General features: G+C 34.2%; 1 protein-coding gene across 3 annotated transcripts in view; it reads right to left on the reverse strand.

Moving 5' to 3' along the window:
* CSMD3 (CUB and Sushi multiple domains 3) overlaps positions 1-27,824 on the reverse strand; it is a 573,013-nt gene that overhangs the window by 442,794 nt on the left and 102,395 nt on the right. For all 3 annotated transcript variants that reach the window (XM_058831785.1, XM_058831783.1, XM_058831782.1), the window contains exon 3: positions 24,831-24,943. In XM_058831785.1, the coding sequence (XP_058687768.1) occupies positions 24,831-24,943 (113 nt within the window). The remainder of the gene's footprint in view (positions 1-24,830; positions 24,944-27,824) is intronic.

The raw sequence follows: 27,824 nt of genomic DNA on the forward strand, positions 1-27,824 counted from the left end.
TTTCTTCCTCAGATTAAGTAAACACAATATTTTCTGACTTGGTATTTGTTTGGGGGGATTTTTTGTTGTGTTTTGTTTTGGTTTGTTTTTAATTTGAATTAAAACATTGTTTTTTCCCCAACTGTTTATTCAACATATTTATTCCAGGTGCTTTGCTGAATTTTAATTTTCTAAATTACATCAGCATTTATATCCAGATCCTCTATTTAATAAAAAAATACAAAAAGACATTACCAAAAAAGAGTTCTACCAATCAAAACTATAAAACTAAAATTTCTTTTAATCTTATACCCTCTGCCATACAAATTCAGAACTTGAAAAGCCTAAGACTACTCAGAATGCTTCCAGAACCAGTTTTATTGGACAAAGAAACAACATAGCTAGTGAACAATAAGATTTCCCATGACCAAAACCCAACTTGTTTCAAATAAACAAAGTTATTTTTTTCCTCAAAGTGCCATACTATGCATCCTTTCAAGTCTCACAAAGTATCAGAGAGAGGAGAAACAATAAAGAATGCATCCGGTTTGGGAAAAAAACCATAGTGCAATGAACACTAACACATGCATATTATTTGCAGAAGAAGCTGAAAGCATTTATAATTAGTATCTATGGTTATGGTAACCCAAATAGATCTTTCCTAGTTTAAACATTAAAGAACGTTCAGGTGAAATCTGTGCTCAGAATTTTTATTTCTTTCACTGTAATAATTTTAGTTCAGTTACACTTCTGGACCTTGACTGTGTCAGCATGACTTGAGTTACAGAGATGATACACAAATCATGGTTAACCCCAAAGAACCCTGTAGAAAGATTGGCAAATACAATTCTTTTAGTATAGTCAAAGGTGACCATGCAACAAGAGTTCTCCTTAACTCAAGTTTGTTTCCAAGAAATGATTAATAAAGCTGATAGTAGTCCTGCTCAGCAGACAGGAAAGCACAACAGATGAAAAATCTTCTCCTACTCCATAGCCCTATGCATCAGTTGTCATTTGTGATAGGAAGTGCCTAAATGTTGCTTTTTAGTGAAAGCAAATAAAGCTAACAAATACAGCGACAAGATGCAAAAAAAGACTTTCCAGGACAACAGATGATTATAATAAATGCAGACATATATAGTGTTCTTACTTATGAACTGTTCATCTGCATTAATTAGTTGTAAGCAGCATCTTTAAAGAATAGTTAATCAGCTTAATGAATGGCATTAGTGTTATACCAAGTTGGGTGGCTCATGCTTTATTTCCTGTCACTTAAGAAAAAGAACAGTAATTAGCTCACCTCCAGACATCAATATTGTTAATGATTGTGAATAAATAAAATTAACCCAACCGGTAAACGATTCTGTAATAACAGTCCTTAACATCATTTACCTAAACTAGAATATAAAATAAGTCTTGTCCATGTTATTTTGTCCTTTATTCTCACATGTAAAACTTTTAGTTATGCTTTAAGTTTTTCTGCATATACCATAGCTTTTAAATTTCTTACAGGTGAAATCAAAGGAACTGCTCTAGCCACACACACAGTAGAACAGATGTTCTCAACTCAAAATGATTCCATCTGTGAGAATAACTAGTACAGATATACTCTCACTACTACTACTACCACCACTACCACAGATAGTGCAGATAGGATTTTCTGTTTAATCTACAATAAATTAAAAGCAGCTGTAGAGTGTCCTATAGAAAAAGATATAGAGTCTCTATCTGTACCAGATACACCTGTTGGAAGCTGATTTTATTTGCCATGTATAAAAATTCATTTTGAACTTTATAATGTTTGACAGAGAGGTCAGGGTTGGATATCTAGATAGAAGAATATATTTAATGGATTTATAAACACTACAAGACACATGTAGAATCATGACATAAATAGGGACTTCAGAGGCCAAAATAAACACAGGTTTTAGGCATAACTGCCTTTTATTGAAGCTGGAAAAAACCTTTTGATTTCAGTGCACAAGCAATGAATTTTTAACATATACAATAATAAGAAATTATTGATTCACTATGAAAAAGACCCAACAAAATTATGAAAAAAATAATAAAACTAATAATTACAACTGTGGAAACATGCAAAATGCAATATGTGCCTTGCAGTTGTCTCTGTTAATGTTATATTTAAAGAACAGAAAATTGAAGCTGAAACCAGGAATAAGCAAGAAATGTAATCTAGCTTGTTTTTTGTCCCCTTTCCTGTAAAGAGCTGAATTACATGCAAAATGCCTGTTTGTACATTATATATGCATTTATTATTTTTAATATACATTTAACTAACTCTATTGGTGTGGTTTCTGTGCAACAGAAGTTATACACAATGCATTTGTCAGGATAATTAGGCTATAACTATACCTTTAATTCACCCATACAATTTACATTCATGTAATAGGGAGCTGTACAAATAAACCAGGGGCAAGAAGTCCTGTCTGTGGCTCTTTGGAGGACTATGAAACTGCAGATTTTTATTAGGGGATATTTTATTGCTTTTGGTATTCTGTGAAAGCACTGAAATTTTGAATTATGGAAGCAAAGGGTTTTTTCCACGATACTGACTGCTGAATATTCTGACGTCATTTTCTGTCCAAAAAAAAAATTATAATTTGGTTATCTTAACTTGCAGTCATTTATTCCAAATTAAATGCTAGATTTTATCTTTGCTTTCAGGTAGACTTTGCGGGAAGCTATGCTGGAACCCACAGTCTGAATTTTAATGGTGTCTAGACAGGAAAAAATCCTTCAATCCAGAAGCAGGGCAAACAGAATATAAGCAACATGTCAGTTTATTTACACTTCATTTTGTCTACTTTTGTTTCAGCTTAATCTGACTTATTTTTCTACTGAAATATACCACTTCCCTATCTTGCCTAAAGTTCATTTTTTTAATATTGTCCTATCAAAACGTCCATCTTTGGCATTGGCTATTAGAATTCCTTCCTAGTCACTTCAAAAAGAGACTAGGAGCTATGTATATCCAAAATAAACCACTCATCCAGAAAAGGAGATTGTTTTGTACACAGACTATATTTGCACTTCTACCTTGCTATGGTATTAGAAAGCTTTAGTTGATGCATCTCATTTATTACCCCCAGTCCTTCATGTGATATAAAGGAGACTCTGCCAGTGTTAGTGATAGGAAGGGCAGAAACAGTTCAAAGCCTGCTCTTCACAGAAATATAAGTTGGGCAAGAACAAATTGGTAACAAGTGTGGGCATTGTCATTAACTTTACATGTTAGTATTTGCTATTTCATCTTCATACATATGTCAAATACAAGCTGCAGAAAAAATGGTAATTAAAAAAGAAGTTGGTAAAATGAGTATTTTAAAGACTTCTCCTAGCTCACTCTCCTGTCTCTTTTACAAAACCACTTCTTTTGGTGTTTGTCATCTTGAGCAAACGCTCCCAGATATCACAGATCGTCTGCCATCCATTCAAGTAGATTATAGAATTAAAAATGCAAGGTTCTGCCCTGGGACTGAAGGCCTGGGTCTCTTGGCTCTTGAAACTTGAAAGGCCTGAATGGTTTCTTCTTCACAATTTAAGAAGTACTTTATAAATTTTGTTGCTCTTATTATGTAGAAATGCTGATGAAAAGCATTTTTCGTTCAAAGCTTCTGTTCAACAGTTCACAGCAGAGAAGTGACCTAGAATCATCTAGATTTTTTTAGGACAGACATGCTGCTGTTATGGGCCCTGTAGAGATCATTTTTAAAGTATCATTGTTTTTAAAATGAAATCCTATGGTGTCCTGGATCTTTCCTGACCTTTTACATACTTGGGATAGGGGTGAGGGTGACTGTATTAATTAATTAATACTTGCATACTTTACATACTTGGGATAGGGGTGAGGGTGACTGTATAGATATTAAGTCCTTTTTATTTCCTAATCTTACCAATTGTTTAGCCTCAATAGTGAGATTTTCACACGGGCTTTAGTGATTATTTAATTTTCTAATTTTTAACATTTCATTTGCCATTACAGCAAAATGCTATTTGTTCACTTTTGCTTTTCCTATTTATTCACTAAATTCCAGAAGAGGAAAATTTAATTAAAATAGATAAATACATTAAAGGGAACACATGAAGGGTTAATTGACTTTTTTAAGAATTGAATGTAGTAAATGTATAATGCAGTAAGCATTTAATTTAGAAAAAGGTACTTTATTAAAGTTTACTTTCATTAGTTGATAAAAAACTGCTTCAACATTGAAAGCTTAATTGAATACTTACAAAGACAATGAAAGAACAATTTCATGGTGAAATTATCTGAAAAAATGATTATTTTATTTAAACTAAAACATGTACAAATACAGATCTATTAATTACTTGAATAGAATTGATCACAAATATTTAAATACTGCATTTATAGCAAAATTAAAATGCAATATTGCTTATGTTCTTGAAATAACTTATTGTTATATAGTAGCATCTAGGAGTTTTTCCCCTGGTTTGCTGGCTAAAGACATCACAACAATGTTATGTTCATAACAAAAGTAGAGGAGAAAGTTATGGTACACTGCATAGAGGTGCTGGCAGTTGTTACCTCACCTGTAGCAATTTAGCAGTCTCAGGATAAAGTTAAATCCTGAACAGTGATGAGCACTGATTCAATCCATGTCACACTGCTACTGAATCACAGTCTCCACTAACATCCTATGAGCCCCTGGACTGGTCTGAAGGAAGAGACACTAAGGTTGGTTTAGTTCACCATTACTTCCGCATTGCAAATAATATCTTATGATGGCTAATTAGACTGTGTCTTTTCTTTTTTTTTCTTTTGCTTTCAAATAAAATTATATTGAGCTCCTTTATGTAAAGAATAAAAAACCATCAGGAGCCATTTGTATTGATGAAGAGTTCTTTAGCAAGGTGCTGGTAGAGTTCTGGGGATGACAAAAACCTTCAAGTTCATTACTGTTTTGCTGCTCCTTAATAGGCCAGGAACTTTACTGGAAATCACCACCAGACCTCCCCCTACACAAAAATCGTACCAGTAAGGCTGCAAAGGCTGCATGGGAAATAAGAACAAGTCTACTAACCCAGATCTTTTTTTTTTTTCATTATAAGGGCTGGGGCTCCAGACAAACTCTGAATCTTGTCTTGCCCTTGCTATGAGAAACAGGGGTATTTAAAGTGGTACTAGGCTTCTTTGAATGAAGGGAAAATACATTAATATAAATAAATAACAGCGTAAGACTTGTATTTCAGTAATATGAAGTGTAAGAAACATGGGCACAGAGAATTTCAAGCTTTCTGTGCTAACCGGCACTAATCCACAAGAAAATACTGTATTTAACCTGAAGCTGAGGAAAAGGCTTCCAAAATTAAGTGACAGAACTAAGATTGTGGGTGTGTAGTTTGAATAGAAGTGTGTTATATCACATAGTGGAAAATTTGAAGTTTAAAATTTTAAGATATAGTAATATATATATGTAGCAAAATAGAAGTTTTAAGATGTGAGCTTGTCTTGCTTTTTCACCTTCTTCATGAGTTTAGGTGATACTGTGTGATTAAGTAGAAAAGTCCACAGTCCACAGATGTTTAGTTTTTAGATTAGAAGTAAAAATAAACTAGTTAACATTTGAGTAGTTGACACTTAAAAGGCCTTGTATGAAGAGGCTTAGGGCTCCATTTTTAGTTTGTTAGCTTAGTGTGCTGAAAAACTCATGGACTGTGAGATTGTAACATATATAAGAAATAATAAACATCTCTGAGTCCAAACAAGAATACTATCTCTCACTCATTAATCCCAGCCCTGAAGAAAAAAATCACAAGACATTTTACAGTGAACCATGCAGGAAAGAATGGTTCAATAGATACATAATAGATCATATGCAACAGAATTAAGTTATAAATACAAATATTTATTTTTATTACTTTATCTTCATCTCTCTCTTACTATGATTTATCATGCTATAAAAAAATCTCTCCTTTTCCTTTGTTTATATCATTCCCACTTATAAACATTTTTAAATGTGTATGTTTTAAGGAATTATGTTTAAGTTGGGCAAGAAGATTCTTTTACTATCTGATTGTGTTTGTTTTCTGCACTACAAAAATGGTTTTCATGTAACAAAGATTATTTGTTACTAAAATTATCTAAATATATGAAACATATGAAGTATTTAATTCTTCTGTTTTAATTCTATTCAGAGCATATGAGTAATGTTTTTCTGTCAGAAATTTAACTACACATTTTTAACTTATAAAAGTCCTTCACAATAAACTCAGAACAGACACAAAAAAAAAGATTTGTGAAAAAAAATAATATTATTAATACCAAATTTTTTAATGAGAGAAAAACTTTCCTCATTTTAAATAAAGCTGAATAAGAAGATATAAATCTAATCTCTAACTGGGTTATGCACGTTTGATGAGAAAGAAAGTGAGCTTTGAATAATAACCTGGAATAAAAGAGATTGAAATCCTTGATGAAATAAATACCTAATTGTCCATACAAGTGGAACAGCTGCAGCAATCTAGACTGAGAGACAACCACTACAGATTATCTGTTAACAAGTTCACAGAGTCTAGACCTTGAATAAGTGCCCATTTTGAATTATACTGAATTGGCAAGCAGGATGACAATTTAAATTTAGATCTTTTCTTTTAGAAGGAGTTTTCTAATCAATACAAGGAATTCCCAGCCTGCTGACAGGTATCTTTTTCAGATTGCAAAGCTATTCATCTACTGCATCTGGTTCTTCTGTATGAGAAATTATTTTGACTTTTCCATATGCTATTGTAAGACTGAGCCTTATTAGAAAGACGAGTTACTAATCTAAGATTTAAATTCCTCTTTTCTGTTTTAAAATTTCAGCAAATCAACTGAAGATTTTTTTTCCCTACAATCTTTAGACTTCCATTCCTAATGTCTTTTCAACACGCTTTAGGTTAATGATAATCCAATTCCCTTTCTTGAACTGCTCAGTTTTCCCATGAAGCCTCAGGTCAAAGACAATTCATTGTCTCTTTAGCTGATAAGGCCAGATATTGATTGTTTCCTTTTTTCATATTTCAGTCTTTCTGCCAATCTCTTTTCTGGTTCAGGCTGTGAAGCCATGCTCTTGCAAATTAGGACTGCCTAATATTAGAGTGGAATTTCTAATGATAGTACTATGAGTTACAGAGATTTTTTCACTTGAAATAAGTCAATGATGGCATAACTCCTAGTAAATGACAGAATGCTTGACCATTACAAAAAGAAAGAAACAAACAAACAAGAAAGAAGAGAAAATAAAAAAGTTACTATGAAAAAGTCTTTAATTTTAGAAATATTTTATAATATATACTACTATTGCTTTCTTTTTCTTTTTAAATCACTTCTGTTTACAAAACAAGTCACAGACAAATAACTTCTGCTAATAAGCTCTCAATGGTTTGTTGAAGTAGATGAACACTTCTAGAAAAGTTAAAAGAATGAGCCATCTAATTAAAGAGCTAATGTGCCACAGGGTAGAGATAATAGTGTTTAAACAGAAAAAGGCGCAAGTCCTTATTGATAGTGATAACCACTTAACCACATTTAATTTTTTTCAGAGCTGGTAGCTGGCCAGAAAAATTAGCCAAAAAGTATGTAAATAATTTGCTGCATTGAATTTATGCAGCTTTAATTAATGGAATTTAATTAATTTACTTTCTAATGCTGGTCCAGGAGCATTCAAATGGTATTCTGTATTGGAAATGTAATTTGGACATTTAATTTAAATTTATAAACTTATAGTAGAAATATGCTCTCTCAGCCCTTTGTCTTGCATATTGTACGGTCTGTAACACACTCAACTTGCAAACCTTTCAAGGGTAGGAAATGTGTTTTATACATCTTTCAAATATAACATGTAAATTGATGAAACTTTTAAAATATCCAAAATATAATTAATTTACATTCATTTTACCAGATAATAAAGTGGTACAATTACATTTTGAAAAGAAAGTCACTATCAATATCAATGATTAGTTTTCATTGTGCTCAGTATCAGACATTCACTGCCCTGATCCCGCTGTCCACATTACTCCTGATGCAAGCCAGGATGTCACTGGACTTTTGGGCCACCTGGGCACATGCTGGCTCTTGTTAAGCTGGGTGTTGACCAACACCCCCAAGTCCTTTTCCACCCAGTAACTTTATGGACATTCTGCCCCAAACTTGTAGTTGTGCAAGGGGTTGTTGTGAGACAAGGGCAGGACCTCAGTGTGGAGCCTCATATAACTGGTGTCAGCCCATCAATACAGCCTGCCCAGATCCCTCTGTGGAGCATTCCTACGATCAAGATCCTCATGGTGGCAGGTTCCCAAAATTTGAGAGATAATGCTTTCCAGATAATCAGTAGAAGAAAATAATTTCTTTTCAGAGAATGATTTAAAGTCCAAAACACGTTCTCTGAGATAAACTAAATTTAGTATTGCAAACACTTTCATCGTGTCTTATAAGCTATTTTGAAAGTAGAAGTCACCTGGTTACAAATGTTAAAATTATTGTCCTGAGGAACTTTGATGGTATTTCTGACTTGTCAATTCAGAAATATAAAGAACAAATAATGTAGTGAAGATAAACAGAGCAGATCTGCTTATTTACAGTTTTCAAGATACGTAGTAAAACGGCAGGATCTGCACACTTGCAACTAGCACAGTTAAAAAAAAAAGGATAACATACATACACAAGGTAAAAATAACCTGAGACATTAAATTCCAAGGCACTGAAGGCAGCAATAGAACCTGTTCAGCATCAACTGGGATTCACATTTCTACTCATGGACACAGGAGCCCCTCTTCATCCCCATCTAGATCCATCAGTGCCCTCCAGCCAGTCTTCAGATGTCTGCTGCACAGATCTCTTGGCCCTGTGATGTAGCAGGTTTAGCTCTGTAAGGACTTTTGGCACTATGTTGGTAGTTTATCTCCAGGCTGGCCCTCACCCTGTTACCAGACCCTGGCTCTGCTACCTATGTTGAGCCCCTGTGGGACTGTGTCCCATTGAATTAGAGCACAGCCTGTATGAAACTGACCCAGTGACCCTCAGTTTCAGGTTCTTTTTCCAGCCTTTGCTTTTCTCTGACAATAAAATTACATTTAATTTGATCTATGTCAAGTCAACTTCAAAATCTGTCTGTATTTGCAGGGAAATAAATTCTTCAGGGATGTGCCTTCGATATTCATATTAAACTAGGAAGTTAAAATTATTTCTCTTGGTTACTTTCTATGGGTTGCTTAGTATAGAGTCATAAAATAATTCAGGTTAGAGAAACTGCAGGAGAGCTCTAGTCCAACCTCCTGCTTAAAGCAGGGTCAACTAGAAGAACAGATCTCAAAGGGGAGATTCCACAGTCACTCTAGATAATTTTGGCAAGTATGTCTGTCTTTCCATTCACTTCAATGAAGACCCTTCTCTCTAAGCTACGTACAAGTATTTTAAGAATACTGTGACACCTCCTTGTCCCCAGAAACTCTTCTCCAGGCTGAAGAAGCGCATCTCCCTTCACCTTTCCTTGGAGGGTGAGTGAAGATCCTTCCCTGAATTTGCTACCATGTATCAGCATCTTTCTTGCACTGAGGATCCAACAATGAATGCCATATTCCAGATTTAAAAGCTGTGGAAAAATTTTGCTTTCCCTGGTTTGCTGACTACACTTGCATTGATGCAGCCCAGCATGCTATTAATTTCCACTGCTTCCTGTTCAATCATGTAACAAGTAGTTCAAGCTTATGTTTATTCTGTTACAAGAAAACAATATTCTATTAGTGTTTTCCCAGAACAAACCAGTAACAGAAAAGATGATTTTAGGCCCAAATGAATGACATGAACAGGAGCTCCTCATATATTAACTTTTGTTTAAAAAATAGTATATCATATTTATGAGGGTCTAAAGAAAAATATTCAAAGTAGTCTGACTGGAATCACAGAAAATCTATTGGTTTATTTTTTCCTTAAAGATCTTCTCTGTAATGTGAAAAGCAACATTGGATGTATCTTACAATATTTATTGGAAAAACAAGGGTCTGTAGTCCACACCTTGAAATAAAGCTTTTCATTTGTTTGAAAACTGTAATGGTAACTTGTTTTAAACAGTTTTAAATCAAATCTACAGCTTTAACGTGTGGCTATATAAGGATATATACATTTGCTTTGTATACCAAACAAACAGACTGAATTGTTGCCACAAAATAAAAAAGAAGTGACTTTCAACTGATGCTGATTGTTACAACTAATTAGTTTCTTTGTCTTGCTCCTAAGGTAAAATCAGTTGATAACCATCCTTAGAATTCTGTGCAGTTTCTGTGGTAAATGAAATGTTTATGTTTTCCTGTGCTAAACTTACACAGATTAAAACTAGAAGATGAGGTACATGTAAATCTTAAATTTTTATTCTTCAGATGGTGTGAGCATCACACCATTGCTAATTACCATGATTGGTAATTAGCAATACTCATTACCAAAAAAAAGAAATAAACTGGAAATTCAATTTGGCTTTGGACCAATGTATTGAATTTTTCAATTCCTCCTGCTCATAGAAGATCTATGAACAAAATTAATTTATATAATTAATTAATTAAGTTATTCTCAAAGACAAAAAAGAGTCAACTGGTCAGATAAACTGTAATGGAGTTTAAATTTTGATCAGGAATGGAGACACACATATTTAGGCCAGATCTGTAGGCCATATCATTAAATTTAGAGCAAATCCAAGTAAATTCTTTGAATAAATTTCCTAGCTTCAGACTGCCCATGAAGAGGACAAATTCAGAAAGAGACTGAAAGCTACTCTTGCCTTTGTTGCATACAGGCAAAAATCATATGAAAAATTCACCCACAAAAAGCAGGTGAAAGGATCAGACAAGTTGGTTGAGGTTAGCAGTATGGAAGAGGTTTTGGCTCTTTAGTGCTCTGATGAGGAGAGGATCAGTTTAATTGAAATACTGCTGTGGGCCTTTCAGCACTCCCACGAGCTGAAAGTCCCAGCTGCCCTGGGAGTCAGTGCAGTGCTCATCTGTGACCCAAATGCAGGAACAGCAATGGTGCCACAAGTACTTACAGTTTTTACCATGTCACATGCACTTCTGTGAAAATAGTGCAAAACGGATTAAATTTCTGGGGAATGATGTCAAAAGCATTAATACTCAAATTTGTGTGATCATGGCAAGGAAGAGAACAAATGGTGCATTGCAGTGTGGTATGACCAGGTATGACCTACGTATACATCTACAAGTCCTAGTCATTTATGCTTACTTTAGCCAGTAAGAAGTACAAAAGACGCCACTGTACTCTGGAATTGTTTACTTCTACCCTCTACTGTGCAGGATGTCTGAAATACAGGATATTGACATCAGCACTGTAATGTGTATTGGAAGACTTGTGTAGTGAATCCTAACCACCTAATCCCTCACACATGATAGGAGTTATAAACTGATGTAGTAGTGTTTAAAAATGCCACCTACAAGATAGTGTACTGGGATTAAAGGAGAGAGCTATAGAAACAATGCCATTAAAATGAAATTTAAAAAACTTCTAAAAAAGGAAACCAATGCCAGAAAACAGGGCAGTATCTGTTTTTCCTTCTTTTGAATTTTTGCCATTATTACTGGCAGAGAAGACTGATGCCAATTATTTTCATGGACAGTTCAGAGGATGCTGTCTATAAAAGAAATAAACTTGATTTAAGTTCTAAAATATAGATACAGAAGAATAGAAAAGAACCCCATCCCTTAGAAGTGAGCAGTGAAAGTATACTCTGAAATGTCTCACACGGAAAAGCCAAACTCAAAACCAAAGGGGTTCTGGATGAGAGGCTGGCAAAAGGTCTGTCTCAAGGGAAATTGAAACAATTCAGAAGGAAAAATCAGTGTTAAGATTTCAAATTTTTAAGTTCCTCTTTTGTAATTATTTTCAATCTGTAATACAAATCTTTGAGACTTTTTTCATTTTTAATCTATCATTTCAAGTCTGTATAGTGATTAAAATGGATTGAAGTGAATGTAACAGACATGCACTGTAATCCTGTCATGAAAGACCCCAAACCAAACATAACAAACTTGCTTCTTGGAGCTTTTGCAACTCAAAACAACCTTGGGAATCCAAAATACTGTGATGCATTTTCTTCTAAGCACCAAGAATCAGTTTTGTGTGAATAAATCTGTCAGCAGGTTTTAAGCATTGAAATGCAGATAATTAGTGAGTCAATTTACAACTCTAAGACTGTTATAACCTCCTATTGTCACTCTGCATTACACATGTTGCATCAAGATACAGTTTGATAAATGTTTTAAATTAAAGTAAATGTGCTGTTGTCAATGGAGCTTTGTTTTCTCACACCATCAGTTGTGTGTATCTCGTTTATGAATTTGGTTGCTTGGGTTCCTTTTGATGTTTTTGAGCCATACAGCAGGCTGGACCAGAGAAAAGGATGAGGGAATAATACAGATGCAACAAAATTTGTTTTCATCCATATTATTTCCCTGGTATTGCTTCCTTCATTGCCTGGTGGATGCTGAGCAGAGAGAGAGAAAGGAACATGACAATAGGAATCAGAAGAAGTCTCTAGGACCTCAAAAGTAATAGTGACGTTAAATAATAAAATTAAAATAATTTTCACTACTTTTTCAATTTCTCTTCTTTAGTTCTGACTTAATCTCACCAAGCTGATGGTAAGCCCTCTGAAAATCTCTCTAGTGCTGTGCTTATTTGTCTTGGTCCATTGGTCAAAATTAAAATGTGTTCCCTACCAACACTAATGTGAGGAAGTCATGTTATAAGAGTCTTCCTATCACTTTGCAGTTATAACTAAATCTGTTTCATCAATGCTTAGGTTCTGTCTCTTTTTCCATTTTAATCTTTCAAGAATTTCTTCTTTTCCAATTAACTCCTTGGTTTTGAGCAATTTTTTTCTGGTTCTATTAAAAGTTATTTTATGCTGCACTTGTGTGGTAAGAGATATCCTATGAATAGTAAATAAATAAATGATTTTAAATTATAAAGAAGTGACTCAAAATTTGTGTTTAGATTGGATTTTATGAAAAAGAGGATGGTGCTCTTTGCTAGTCACAGGCTTCATCCTGCTAAGGGCCATTCACTTAAGAGTTGGACTCAATAGTCCTTGTGAGTCCTTTCCAATGCAGAGTAGTCTGTGATTCTGTGAAAAGTTCTTTGCTGCGAGGGTGGTGAGTCACTGGAAGAGGCTGAGCAGAGAAGCTGTGAATGCCACATCCCTGCAAGTGTTTAAGGTCAGGTTGGATGGAGTTCTGACAAACCTGGTCTAGTGGAAGGTGTCCCTGCCCATGGCTGGGGATTGGAACCTGATGAGGAGTCTGTATTTCGTTGCATCTTAACAAAATGTGAAGCTGGAACGTATTTTAGGTGTGCTAGTAGTAGATTGTGGGTGGAAGAGTTTTTCCAAATGAAGATGCTTCATGCCCAGAATAATACATTATTGCTTATAGTATGAGCTCTTGTGACAAGTACAGAACTGAGCAATGCTACACTGTAATTAAAGATGACACAGCACATTGTTATTTAACAACAATATTTGCCTATAAACATCTTATTCTTGTCATCTGTCTACTTACTATTAACTAGTAATCTGGAGTGACAGGGTGCTGAGAAGAATAAGCATTTAGCACAGACTTTTATTTCTACATCATCAGTTCAGACCTGGACTTCATGTTGAGAAGCCATCGTTTAGGAGCATTTTCTTACCCTGTGATTTCAAATAATTTCCCATAGGATGCATATTTCATCACAAAATCATCCCTACAACTGGCACTAAGTGCATCAGTGTTGATTATATCTTTAGAGAGACTGGGAATTGAATGCTGCAAGCAGAAATGATATCCTAAAAGAACTAAGAACACATTGCTTAGAAGCACACTGATAGAAGAGTAAGTGTAGAACAACATTAATGAAAAATTCAGTTTTAAAAAACTCTGTTGCTATCCTTATATTTTTATTTCTTCTTTAATCATGCAATAAATATGTAAGGATGTCTCCTAGTCTTCTAATTTCTTTTAATATATGAAAGCAGTAAGACTGTTTTCTGATGCCAGGTTTCTTCATTTTTTCTATACACATATCATAATTCATTTCACCTATACACATATCATAATTCATTTCACCTATACACAGATCTTCAGATGGTATTTTATAGAAGGAAAAATGCAGAATGTAAAATCAAAAACAAAAGAAAAGAAGGTATAAGAATTCTGCACCAAAACTTCAGCTGATATTTTAATGGGTTTTCTTTTTATTATTTCATTGGTATTGCTTTCAGAAAATTATTTTAAAATGTTACATTCTACATATAATGATCTATTTTTTTTTTTAGTATGTAATCTTCTAGGAGTTTAAATAAAAAAATCTATCAAGAATTGATCACAAATTCATCAATTTATCCAAAATCAATGATTCATTATGATTTTTTTCTTAGAATAAATATGTTTTAAAAAATAAGTTAACTTTGAAATTTTAAAATTAAGTTTTAAAATTTTTTCAATGTTTTGTGATCTTCTCAAATACATCTATAGTATTTATCTTAGATAAGCAGCTTAGCTAAATAATTTTTAGCTGTAACATGCCACTGGTGATCCATGAAATGTTAGTGGCTTATTATCAACTGGCAAAGGAATGACTTTTTCTTTATGGTGTTCAGGGATTCAAAGGAGAATGGCTCTTCCAGCGAGATTAATATTTATTTTTATCATATATATATATATATATATATATATATATATATATATATAAATTAATTTCATTAATTTAATTTTTTTTTCCAATTCTTAGGCATTTGACTGACCATCTAGTTCACAATATTGTTATCCATCTATGTCAAAGCTCTACATTTGCATAGGGTTTTGCTTGTATGACCTCATAGGCTATTAAGAAATTCTCTGCTAAGAACTAATCAAAAAAGTAAGTATCTTTCACAATACACTTCCAACAAATTTCATTTTAATAAGCAGAGAATTCCAGTGCTGAGTAAACAATTGCTTTTCTATCAATCTTAAAATCAAAATGTTGTCATAATCAACACTAAATGATTATACTGCTATTGTTCAGAATGATGTTAGTGACTGACATAACTGGATGCTTAAAGTTCACCTGTTTCCAAGCATTTTACATGTCACGTTATTTTTGCTCAACAGTATGACTATCTTTTATAGATCTAAGTGTCCAAATATGAACTATAAATTTAACTCATGTAAAAAACTTGCAAATTTTGAAAATCTGTTCAGATGACAAAATAAGTCTTTGAGGTTACAGTTCTGTATTATTCTGTATTATGTTCTGTTCATAAATAAATTTCTCCATCTGCAGAGTTCCTGTCTTTTGAAGAGTTTTTAAGATTGCATGCTGGCATACTGAACCTGTTCTTGCAGATCTCTCTATATTTTGATATTATTGCTACAGAATTTCTGTCAAAGCTATCACAAATCAAAGCCAAAATGCTATAAAAAATCAAATGCAGACTGAAGGATTAAGCCATGCAGTTCTAGATGTGTAAGTGGTACTTATCAGCAGTTTCATTTTCATGAATTGTATGGATATTTCAAAGTCTGCTATTGTGAATTACTATTTCAAAATTTCATTGAACTGTAACTTAAAACTTGAAGGAGGCACCTGCTAATAAACATGGAGCTGCATTTAATTAGATACTTTAATGAGCAGTATATACAGGCTCCTGCAGAATACTGTTTCAGCTATATCGGATTACAGTTATCACTGCTTGTCTAGACATGGGATCAAAATGTGAATCTTAAATTAGATTGCCTTAAGATTTGTTTTTGTCAGGGTACTGTACTTATCTTAACCATGACAGTCCAGCAACTGAAGAATGTAAGTTCACCAAGAAAACCTTAGAATCTCTTGGGAAATTTCTTTCAAGACTTGCAGTATATATTCAATTATTCTTTAAATGAAAAATGACATTGAAAATATAAAAAAAAAACAACCCTAAAGTAAAGCTGACATATAATTAAGATTTCAAATTAATCACTGTCTTAGTTAAGCTTCAATATGAGGCATGTATCAAAATGATAAATTGCAGTACCACAAGTTGACAAATATGGCTTATTTAACAGCATTATTCTGAAAGAAATAAATTAAACAGAACATTGAAATAGTAAGTGAATTTTTACCAGACTAAGGGAAAGACATTTTTTTTGCCAATAATTAAGTTTTTCTCAAGGCAGAAAAAACGATAGGTTATTCATTGGTTTTTAACTTTCAAAGAATGACTTTTTTGCAAATTTTAAAGCAAAGAAATATATTTCCATTCATTTTGTCTGGAGCAAAATTATGCATGTTCTGTGGCTCTCTAGTCAATCAACTTATTTATTTTTTTTTTAAGACTAATCAAAGAAAGCTTAGCACTCAACAACCACTAAAGTCTAACTGCTAATTATGGTAGAATAAAACAAGAGATCTGCAATCAGGCACATGTGCCTGAGCTTGTTTCCTAAAAATTATATGTTATTTTTCCAATGAAGAAACAGGGAAGAGAATGACAAGTCTATTTAGATGAATTTATCACATATTTTCCCAAAAATAGGATGACAAATATTTGGCAGCAGAAACAATCTCTAACTGTACTTTTGCATACTGATAATAAAGTGGCACAGTCATCCATAATGAGCTTTTGAGAGGTTCTAAGAGTCAGATATTCCCTCCTGCATGGCACAGTCCCCTGCATGCAAACCTCTAGTCTTGGGCTGTGAACATCTCGCCTGGAGCTCAGGCACATAATTTTACAGAGCAGTTGCTCTTTTTTCAGCCTTACAACAGCTCCTTCATGCTACTCACTCCTCTGAGTGGTAATAACACAGCCAAGGGAAACCTTGAGCTGATCTGAGGTGATACGGGGTTCTGAGGTGAAGAATGAGGAGCATGTGATCCCTTAAGGTGTTGGCATTCCTTTCAATCCTTCTGACCAGGAGAAAAGCTCTGTCTGCAAGTGCATCCAGCAGACCAATGACTGGTTGCACTGCTGTCTCCAAGGGTCTTGTCTTCTTTATCTGAAGACAAAGTAGAAGTGCTGGGAAGAAATGAACTACCTGATCAACACAAATGAGAATATAATCATGTGTAGACATTTTTAACTCAGAAGGAGGGCCTTTAAAAATAGTTTTCATGGGACAGGGACCTAACTACAGAGTAAAAGAAAATTTAGCCCAGGTTTGGAAGGAAGGCTGAGAAGTAAGTACTAAAATTGGGACACTAGACTTTTAGACATCATATTTGGATTTATCTGGGGAATTGTTAGGCAAAATCTCCTGGGAAGCAATTATGGGGAGGAAGTGCAGTCAGAGAGATGGCTGATTTTTTAAATGACATCCCAACTATTTTAAGGGGAAGTGAACTTTCACAAATGACTCATGAGGCTAACAAGGGAACTTCTTAATGAACTAAAATGCAAAGAAGTACAGACAAAAAAAAAAAGAAGTAAAAAAGAAAGGCATATAGATATGGTGCTTAGGAACAAAATCAAGAAGGTCAAAGTCCAAGTGCCACTAACACTGCAGGGTTTCATGGATTATACAAAGGGATTCTACAAGTATGCTAGTGGCCAAAAAAGAACAGGGAAAATTGCAGATTCACCAGGTGGCAAAGACAATAATATTCAATATGGAAAACTCCAAGCCTTGTGTGCACTGTTCTTCATAAGGAGTAACCTGTTCATGTATTAGTCCCACTGGGAAGGAGAGTGATAATTTGTTCTGGTTTTACATCGAAAAGCTGGATATATTCAATTCACAGATTTATCCAAGGGTACCAGAAGAGCTCTCATACCCTGACTGAAAAATGCTGTCTATAATCCATGGAAAATTATAGCAATCAGTGGTAGTCCTTGATGATTAGACAGGTTAGTGATACACTTGTCCTAATGAAAGCAAGAGGGATCACTACAGGCACTATAAACTAATAATTCCCTGAATTCCTGGAAGCAGCCTAAAGAGCACATTTTTGTAATCCATTTTCCTTCACCTGAAGAATGATATTAATTGGGAGTAGTTAGCACAGATTTACCAAGGGCAAACTATGCTTGATGAACCCAAATGACATTTAAGCATCTGAAGGGATGTAATAAGTGTCCACTGCTTTCAGCAGCAACTGACCACTGCTTCCAGCAGCTCTGAAACCTGGACATTTCCTTGCTTGGCCACAGGAGCCAGCAACCAGGAGCAGCTTGTGGCCTGGGGATGTGACTCCAAGCCAATGGACTTTCCTACTGCTTTCCCATTTGTATATTTAACCAGCTTCACAGCTGAGCAAGTATCCCAGAGAAATACACAGAAACACACAAGACACCAACGGGATGCCACAGGCAAGGTACTGCTTTGACAGCTTTGACAGCACGCCCATGAACATGAGCACCTGTGGCCAAACCCTCTCTTTGTCTGGCAGACTCAGGAGGTCATTCATGAAGGCACACACACAGCCTGACTTCATGAACACACGTACATTCACAGGTCCCACAAGTACCAGCATGATCCCTCTGCCTGCCTGGCAACCCCACCCAGATTCCAGGCCCTCTTACTGGCCCCAGGGGTCCCCTCATCACTGGCTGGTCCAGCTCGATGCTTACTAGCAAACATGCAGTACGGGCTTACTTGTCCAGCATGGACTCCCCATCCTCCTGACACCTCACCCTAGATCCAGAACCTCCTTCCTGCTGGTTAGTCCAGATGGAAGTGTGCAAATGAGTGATGGAAGTGTGCAAGTGAGTGACCCATGCACACCCAGCTATGGAGAAGCTGAAGACAGTTGTTATCACGCTGCCTCACCACCTGTCACACGGCTTCCTCCAAGCGCTGGCAATGAGCCCCTCACTTGCTTTGCTCATGGTTCCTCCTGCTGGATGGTTTTTGGGACACACATCGTTCCCACCCCAGTGAGCAGCAGCTGAGGCCACCACCCACTCCAGTAGCTGGCACAGAGACCTCAGTCTCTCCAGTAGCTACTACCAGGCCAGGGTTACCTACACCTCCAGCCTGGCTCTAGTATCTGGCACTCAGACCTTTAAACCCTCACACATGCAGAAGGACAGAAAGAGGTTGCTCTGAAAGATAAGAAAAGATTCAATAAGAAGACAGGACAGGTTACAGGTGATCAGGTACAGGCCTCAGCTAGACAAATGTACTGGTCAGAGCCCTTTTTCACACAGCTGTCACAAAACGATGAAAATGCAGAAGAATGACAGAAAATAATTCATTATTTGGAAAATTAGTTTATGTTAATGCTTCAAAAGCCCATATTAAAGAGAAAGAATATTGTGAAATCTGTGATTTTATTGCAGTACTTAAGAACCTCCATAAGAATTTACAGATGCTAATAATAAGGGCTCTATAATTTAGCAGATAAAAGCAGAACAAAGCTAGTGGCTGGAAGTTCAAAAATCAGAATTAAAAAGTCTGACTTCTAAGTGTGGCAGAGTGATCAGTGGGATCAAAGAAAGCTTTTTTAAAGCTTGATGTCATCAAGAGCTAACTTTGTTTCCAGAAGTTATTCTTTAGCCAAATCAGTAGTTGTGGTGTCAAGAAAATAGTGTGAAATGCTATAAAATTAACCAGGTTAAGTCCACAGGGCTATTTTTCTCTCTACGTCCTCAGGACTAATACGGGAATGGTGGTACCAGTTCAACATATAGGTAAAATAACAAATATGTGAATAGTAAAACGTAAAAATGTAAATAGTAAAAATGGCAACCTGGTATTGATTTCATAAGGAATTGAATGTCTTCCGTGCTACAGTTTTACTATGCATCTGGCATTAGGAATGGCAAAAACATCTGTAGTAGATACAAATCTATGAAGAAGCATTAGTGGGATGTGTTCCATCCAAGCAAGTATTCCAGGACAGAAAGGATGTATTAGATGATTTTCTGGGACTTCCAAGACAATTTGGCAGATATTCGTATATTCAGACAAAATACAAAAACTCCAGCACTTTTTTTTTTGCTTCTCGTTACCCAACATGTTGAATGAAGTAAAAACAGACAATATATATTGGCTTATGTCTAGCATGTTGCCTTGTTAGATTTAGTGTGTTTCATTTAAATGTATCTATGCAATTTAATAATTCCCTTTCCTTTAATTTTTATTAAGGGGTTGTTGAAGGAACGTAATGACAGAGTCCAGACATACCCACAGCAGATATGGCTAAATGTGAACAGCAACAACAAAGAGCCTGTAGTATCCATCAGGCAGCAAGCTTGGTGACAAACTTACAGCTTAAATTCTGTGGCTTTTGCAACTCCAACCTGGCAAAAAAATTTTAAGTGCATTCCTTGTAGAAAGCACTCCAACATTAAACAATAATTCACTACTACTCCTTTAAATTTTATATTAAGCTAGCAGTGATATTATTAGCTTTATACAGCTAGGACTTTGTGAACCTTACCTGAATCCAAGATTTAGACTATTTGTAGCCATATTCTGAATTCTGATATGCAGAAGAGCTAAAAATAGTTTATCCTATTTGTTCACATTCTCTAGCTTTATACCAACTGCCAAAATTATTTTTAGCACCCACATCCTGGCATATTTAAGTCCTACTAGTATTTTTTATCTACATGCTTCTATAATGCTGTACGTCAGCTACCAGTTTTTCTTAATATTGCTGAAAGAAATGCATGAGAAGTCCACAGAAGTCACTAGATGGAAATCCTATTCTGTTAATAAACACCATCTGGTCCCTTTGCTTCCCCACTTCCCATTATTCATAATTCTGTGATCATTCTTGAAATTTTTAACATTGCTCTCATCTCCCTCTCAAAAACGTTTCAGCAGAATTGCTGAACTCTATAGCAGTGCTCCAGTACAAACATGAAGACCATTTCATTACTTATACAGTCTAATAATTCAGTTTTATAACTCAGCTTTAAAATTATGTGCAGCAGTACAAACCAGATAAAGTTATATTTCATACCACTATTATAAATATTTGCAATTCACCTCCTGGGCATTCAGAGTTTTCACTATAAGAGTAATCTATATATTAATTTTTTCTATTCTTTGCCATGGCCAATAGGATAACACAAAAATGTCTATCATATTTAACTTGAATAAAGATTGCCATAAATTCTAGCAGTACATTTCTTAATTAAGCCAATGATTTTAGCAATGTCAGCTACCTGTTTAATAGCTGTAAAATAACACAGTGAGAACAGAAGGAAGCACTGTTCAAAGCAGGACTTGGTCCATTGAATCCCCTTTGCTGTGTAGCCAAGCTGTTACGCTGCTTTCTTTCTCAGCAGCTGTATTTCCCCTCCTGTACTCTCAATGAATAAAGCTGCTTATGTATCTTAGGACAACAGGAAATGGAAAAGTGCATCAAACTGTTCTATTCCAAAACCAAATTATACCACCAAAAAATAAAATAAAAGGGCACAGTGACATTGTACTTAGCCTAAATTATCAAATAGGAGATTAAGTATAGCATTCCTTCTTTAAATATTAATATCCATTCATGTTGTAGAGAGCCTGAAAGCCATGAAAAAACTTCTCCAGAAAAAAAAAAAAAAAACCTGGCACAGAATCATCAGACTTAGAACTTCCCCATTTCTCACTCCAGCCAGAAATGCTGTGTCACTAGACAGTGATAAAATTAGCACCAGTATTTTTTCAAAATCCCTTCTTAATTTTTAGTGCATCTCACCATTTTATGTTGTCACTGTAAGTGAAGTCTATTACTTTTGAGTAAAATGTTCCAGGTTCCTCTCATGAATTATTTTTTCTTCAGGGATATTGTGCTATATAGACAGGTATCTTTATCAGATGTGTTCTTTTCTGAATAATGAAGAAGCTGAACATGAAGTTTGTGCATATTGGTACCAAAGATAACTCAAATATGCCACTTGATGTAGTGGAAGGAAAGAGGGGGTGAGAAGAGAAAGAAGGAGAGAAGAAAAGAATGGAAGGACACAGATAGCAGACTGAGGATTATGATATTGATGTTTAGCAGGCCAGAGTTGATATTTTGTGGTCTATAGTTCACTTGGTTTGACTGAATGCAATTGCAGTGGCTTACATATGGTGGCTCAGCATAGTCTTTCTATTAATGGTATCATTTGATGTCTTTTCATAAACATTTTTATTCTCAGGAGATCAGAAAATAAATATGTTCCTATATTCTATGATCAAGAAAGCCCACCAGAGATTCATATTTCCCACAATTCTGTCAGGTACTCTGGAGTTTCTTATCAAGTTTCAGCTCAACTGCAAGTTCGTCAAGAGCATGAGAAGTCAGAAAAATAGATGGTTGGAGTATTCTTTTTTTTTTTTTTTTTTTTTTTTACCTTAAATAGTGAACAGTAATGGATTCCATGTGACCATCTAGTATGTAATCTATTTCAAAGCATTTCAAAAGAAAATGATTTAAATTATCTCTGATTATGAAAGGTATGTTCCTTCTTTTTCAAATTACAACTGGATCTAATCCCTTCAGATATATGTTGTTACTTCTCATCCTATCCTCTCATCCCACCTCTATCATTTTGCTTTATTGCAATGACAGGTTGCTAATCATTTCTATCTTAAATTTCAAATTACATATCCATAATGAAGTTTTAAATTATGAGGCCTGATACTAAGTATGCAGACGTTTCATCAAGAAGCTAAGAAGGAGCTACTGGGCAATCAAAATTTTTGAAAACTGGATACTAGGCAGAACCAGATCTCAAAATGTTGATTGCAGGGTTATACATGTTCACAAAGAGTACAAGAACAGAAATGGAAATTGCCCTGATGTGATTATCATTTAAATACATCTATTCTCTCACATCAAGGAAAGAGACATTAAATGAATATAATGTAATGTAATGAGTTTTCATTTCTTTGCTATCTGGGTATAAAGAGGGTGGCTTCACATGAAGACAGAAAAAAAAACAGGTATTGAAAGAAAAATTCTCTGACCAAATGAAGTTACCTTGATTCAGCTCTTAAAACAATAGACCTGGTAAGGAAGACTCCATTGAACTAAAACTCTTGTATCCAGCCTAACTTTTTTGAAAATTCCTAATTGCACAAAATAAAACATCAGTTTCAAAAAAGATGAGTATCAAGTTCAAAGTAACAAGTTTATGTTTTGTTCTAAAATGCTGATTTCTGTGGTTGAAGGTAAAATTTCCCCAGACTTTATACTGACCTAGGATCTCAAGTTCTATTAATCAGCATGTTATTTTCACCTAGAAATAAACTGTGAGGAGCTGAGGAGTCAGTCACGTGTGAAACCTGAAGTCTATAGCTGATCTTCCATTTTACTTTCAATTATTCTCTATCATAACTGAGAGACATAGTATGTTGTCTGTTAGAATTAGCAGTGCAAAATCTTTCAATAAACTCTTTATAAGAACAGATGATAACATATATAATGAATTCCATTTATGCATGAGAGGCATATATTATATTTTGCATAGTTAAAAATCCATAGAAGTTGTATACTGCATTTTAACATAACACTTTTAATAATGCTGCTGCTGAACAGTTACCAAACACTTGAAAAATTAACAGACTGCAAAGTGGCTATAACCTAGACAAAACCAGTTACATATAGCCTGAATATCTCTTTTCTAGATTACCTCTTTTTTATGTGCAAACCCTCTCCCCCTCCAAAAAGAAAGAAGAAGTGTTTAATTATTTCAGCTATTTTATCCCTAATAATTTAATGAAAAAAAGGCTTAAAAATTATTTTATGTTTTTAATTTCATATCTTGATATATAGGAATGAATTTCTGTATGAAGTAGAATTCTAATGTATCATACTTGAAGGTAAACTGTATCAACGGCTGAAGACATTTTTTTACAGACTGGTTCTGGAGTGTATTTCTACAGAAGCCCTTCATTTTGTTATCAATTTTTGGATAGTTTCCTAGCTTTCAAAGTGTTACTCAGCTGGTTAATTTCTCAGGAATTATTGTCTGTTGCAGATGGGACCAAGTAGGGCACAACAATTGCCTCAGAACTTCTCCAGGCAGTTTACTATAGCTCCGGCTTTGCTGACAGCAACAGTTAATGGAAACAGAAAAAGTGTTGTAACACCAAGTGTATTTAAAAAAGATGGGGAAAAATCCAAAAATGAAAAAAACCAAAACACAAAACACTATAACAAAGAAAAAGAGAAAAAACCAGTGTCTGTTTATATCCTGCAAAAACTTGTTAGAGTTCATAGTCCTGGTACCAAGAAATGGGTTTAAAAACTGAACGCATGATATAAACCAACGCTTCAAACACTACTATACTGAACTTGATCATGAACAAGATCCTTCCTGGAACATACGTATAAAATACATATATACATATATACATAAACAATACTATGAACTTCTGGACTTCAGGAATACATGTTGCAGCTCATTAACTTCAGTTTCTGTGTGAAAACTATAGACAATCATGAAAACTGCAAAGGAGAAATAGCTTTATGTCTGTTGAGAGAACTGAGTCAGCATTTCTCCTGTGCAAACAAACAAGGATTCCATCCATAAAACTTCCAGATGCCACTATCCAGCAAAATTCAAGCCTAACTAACGTCTTGACATTAATTTGAATAAACATGTGTCAGAAAGACCAGAACAATAACAATTCTGTTTTTCAGAATTTAAAGAACTTGCTATTATTAGAGACCATAAAATATTTGTGTCTGGATGAGACTATATGTTGTAGAGTTTTAAATATTTTGGTTTCAGATATCACCCTATACATCTGTGAATGATTACAGGGAAAGAAAATATTGTAACTTGGATGAGGTTATATATGTGTATTTTTGTATATTGCTGTGAGATGTTTAGTTTTCTTATGTGTAGAAATCAGAGGGGAAAAAAACCCAAAATATTTTGTTAATAATGTCTTACCTTCATAGTAAACTTTAAACCCATGAGCACTAACTGCAAAGTCACTTGTCAAGCGCAGTGAAAATACAGATTTTGTACTTGTCACAGGTGGAGGAAGATGAAATCCTGTTAACCTAAGAAACAAAAAAGCACAATTCATAGTTAATTGTTTGGAAAATAAAACTGTGTGTGACAGATGGCTGTTCCAAATAATATTTAATCATGGAAAGGACAACTGCCTTAAAAGTATGGAGTTTGCATTACTTGAAAAAATTATTTTATATAGTAATTGAGGAATTAATAAAAAATTTGACTATCTTTGATGCACACTATATTTAGCATAGGTGATAAGAAGATGTAGAAAATATACTTAAAAGCAGTTCAGGTTATCAGTAGCTGAAAAATAAAACAACCAAACTATTCACAATTCAGCAGACAATTTACACTCCTTAGGGTTATGTTTAAAAATGTATTGCACTATATATCTTACACTGGTTCCTGCCAAAATTTGTAGCAACTGAATATGTTCACAGTAATATGACGAAAGAAAGGGACCATGATTTACTTTAATGAAGGAATTTAGTATTATTTAAACTGTGCACTTTAGCCTCAGAGGAGAAATTTCTGATCTCAACTTGAAGAACAGCATCATTGTGAAATAACAAATCCATACAAAAAGCTCTCTGGAAAGGAATTACAGGGTCATTAAGGTTTGTGTTTTTGTTGTTTGTATGTTTGAGCTTGTTTTATTCTATTAAAATCACTGTCTTTGAGACACAAATGAAAGAAAAATTTTTGTGTACTCAGCACTGTTTATAAGCTCTACTGATACTCACTTCTTCATATTCTTTTGATGTACATATGACAACACTTATCTTCCTCAGTTTAAGGAAAATAACCTCATCAGGGCTCATATCAGACCAACAAAGCCCATAATATTTAACTGTCAAAAATGTGTAAAGTACCAATCAAAGAATTTAACTGTGTACACTCACCAGTGAAATATAGACATACCCTTAGAACCCAGTTAGCCATGTGTGATGAATTGTGTAGCAGATAGGATGATATATTTTATTAATTATTAAAATTAAAATTATTTTAATGTATTTTTATATAAGCCCTTATTTTACATTTTATTTTGAATTTAGAATGACAGAAAAATTTAAGTCAAAAGGGACCTGTAGAGGCCACATAGTCCAACCTACTGTTCAAAGTGGGCTAAAAGTCAGAGTTAGCCTAGGTTGCTCAAGTTTTACATTTTCCCTTTCTCGTTGTTAGAACAAATTCACTGTGATTTTTTTATTTGCTAGGGTTTTTTTGTGCTTGATTTAGTTTTGGGTTTTTTGGGGTTTTTTTCGGGTTTTTTTTGTTTTTTTTTAACGCAGCTATATATACAGCTACATAGGCTGGTCTTTAGCACACTTCAAGGAATATGTAAACTCTGACAATCTGACAATTTTACTGGAAGAGATGACATATATTTTTAATTTTGCTAGATGTAGGAACAAACACCAATGGTGTTTATGGATGTTTTAATACATTTACTGCTGCTTATTTTGAAATTCAGTCTCAGTCTTGTTCTGAAATCACAAATTAACTGATAACTTATGTCCTACCATTATCACCATTTGTAGTCTCATCAGAGGGAAGGATATAGAGTGATGAGAAGCCCAGAATTCAAAAGGTCAGGAAATGATTTGCTAAAAAATACTGTAATTGCAATATTAGCATTTATTTAAGGTTTTACTTATTTTTAGCTTTAAGATACCTTTAGATGAGTTCTATATAGTGTACCAGTAATTTACCATGAAGCTTTTTTGCTGTGGGGATCATAAAAACTTTTATTTTTTTCTTTGATCTCTATGTACTTGGTGTCATTAACAGATCCTGTAAATTATGGGTATTTATAGATTTTTTTTCTTAAACAGTCTTTGAAAAACAAAACAAAGCAAAACAAAAAAAATGGAAAAAAAAAACAAACCTCAATACAATAGCAAATTTTTGCCATTGGTTACAGTCATGAAAGATATGAAAGCCAAATGATAATAGTACTCACATCACATAACCAGAAAAATGAAAAACATGAATAAAAGAAGAAAAGGCACCTAAAGAGGTGAATATTCACATAATTATATGTAGCAAGTCCTCAGAGGGTATATTTACAAAGTTGTTCTTTGTTTTGTCATTGGTATCTTTATGAATAGTATCATTAAAACAAGACTAAAGAACTTATGTTAATATGAAAAGATGAAGAATTATGTACAAAATATTTATGATTTAGGAAACACATTTTTTTCATTTAATTAGGAGGGTATAATTTTCTTATGTTAATAAGATAAAAATAAATGCTTAATAAAATGCTTACATCTCCTAAACAGGCATATGCATAATTTTTTAATCAGTCAATATCAATGCATTTTTTCCAATAGCTTGGTCATCATCTAATAAATTAATTAATTCATTGGTAAGTTTCAACACTTTAAAATAAGCTAGCCTAATGTAAAACCAAAGAAATAATTTGAATAAAACTTTAACTTGCATCTCACAGTAGGTTTAGCCCACATTTATTTATGTATTCAATGATTTAAAATAATTCTGGGTATAAACAGATATCCAGCAGAAAAGGAGTACACAGCTATCCCAAAATATTTAATTTTATGAATGGTATGTACACACAGCTAGATGGGTAGTGGATTTTTTAAATGAACACATATGTTATTAGCCCAGTAAACATTACAGCTCCTGATGCAAAACAGATCATTATAAGAGCTGTTGGATACCATTTAGCTTTCAGCAGTGGGCCTTTTATAACCGTCATTACATTGCATTTAGTCAAAAAGAATAAGCTTGTTTCTTTAATTTGGTTGCTACACTTAAATTGATATGAAGAAATTCAGAGGTTATATTTTCAGTTTAGTGGATGCAAAATTAATCAAAAATTTTAATAAGTGAAAATTCAGCATGCAAATATCACTCAGTAAAATACTACAGATTTTTAGAAAGAACTGTAATGTA

Source organism: Poecile atricapillus, chromosome 2, assembly GCF_030490865.1.
Source record: "Poecile atricapillus isolate bPoeAtr1 chromosome 2, bPoeAtr1.hap1, whole genome shotgun sequence".
Lineage (NCBI taxonomy): Eukaryota > Metazoa > Chordata > Aves > Passeriformes > Paridae > Poecile > Poecile atricapillus.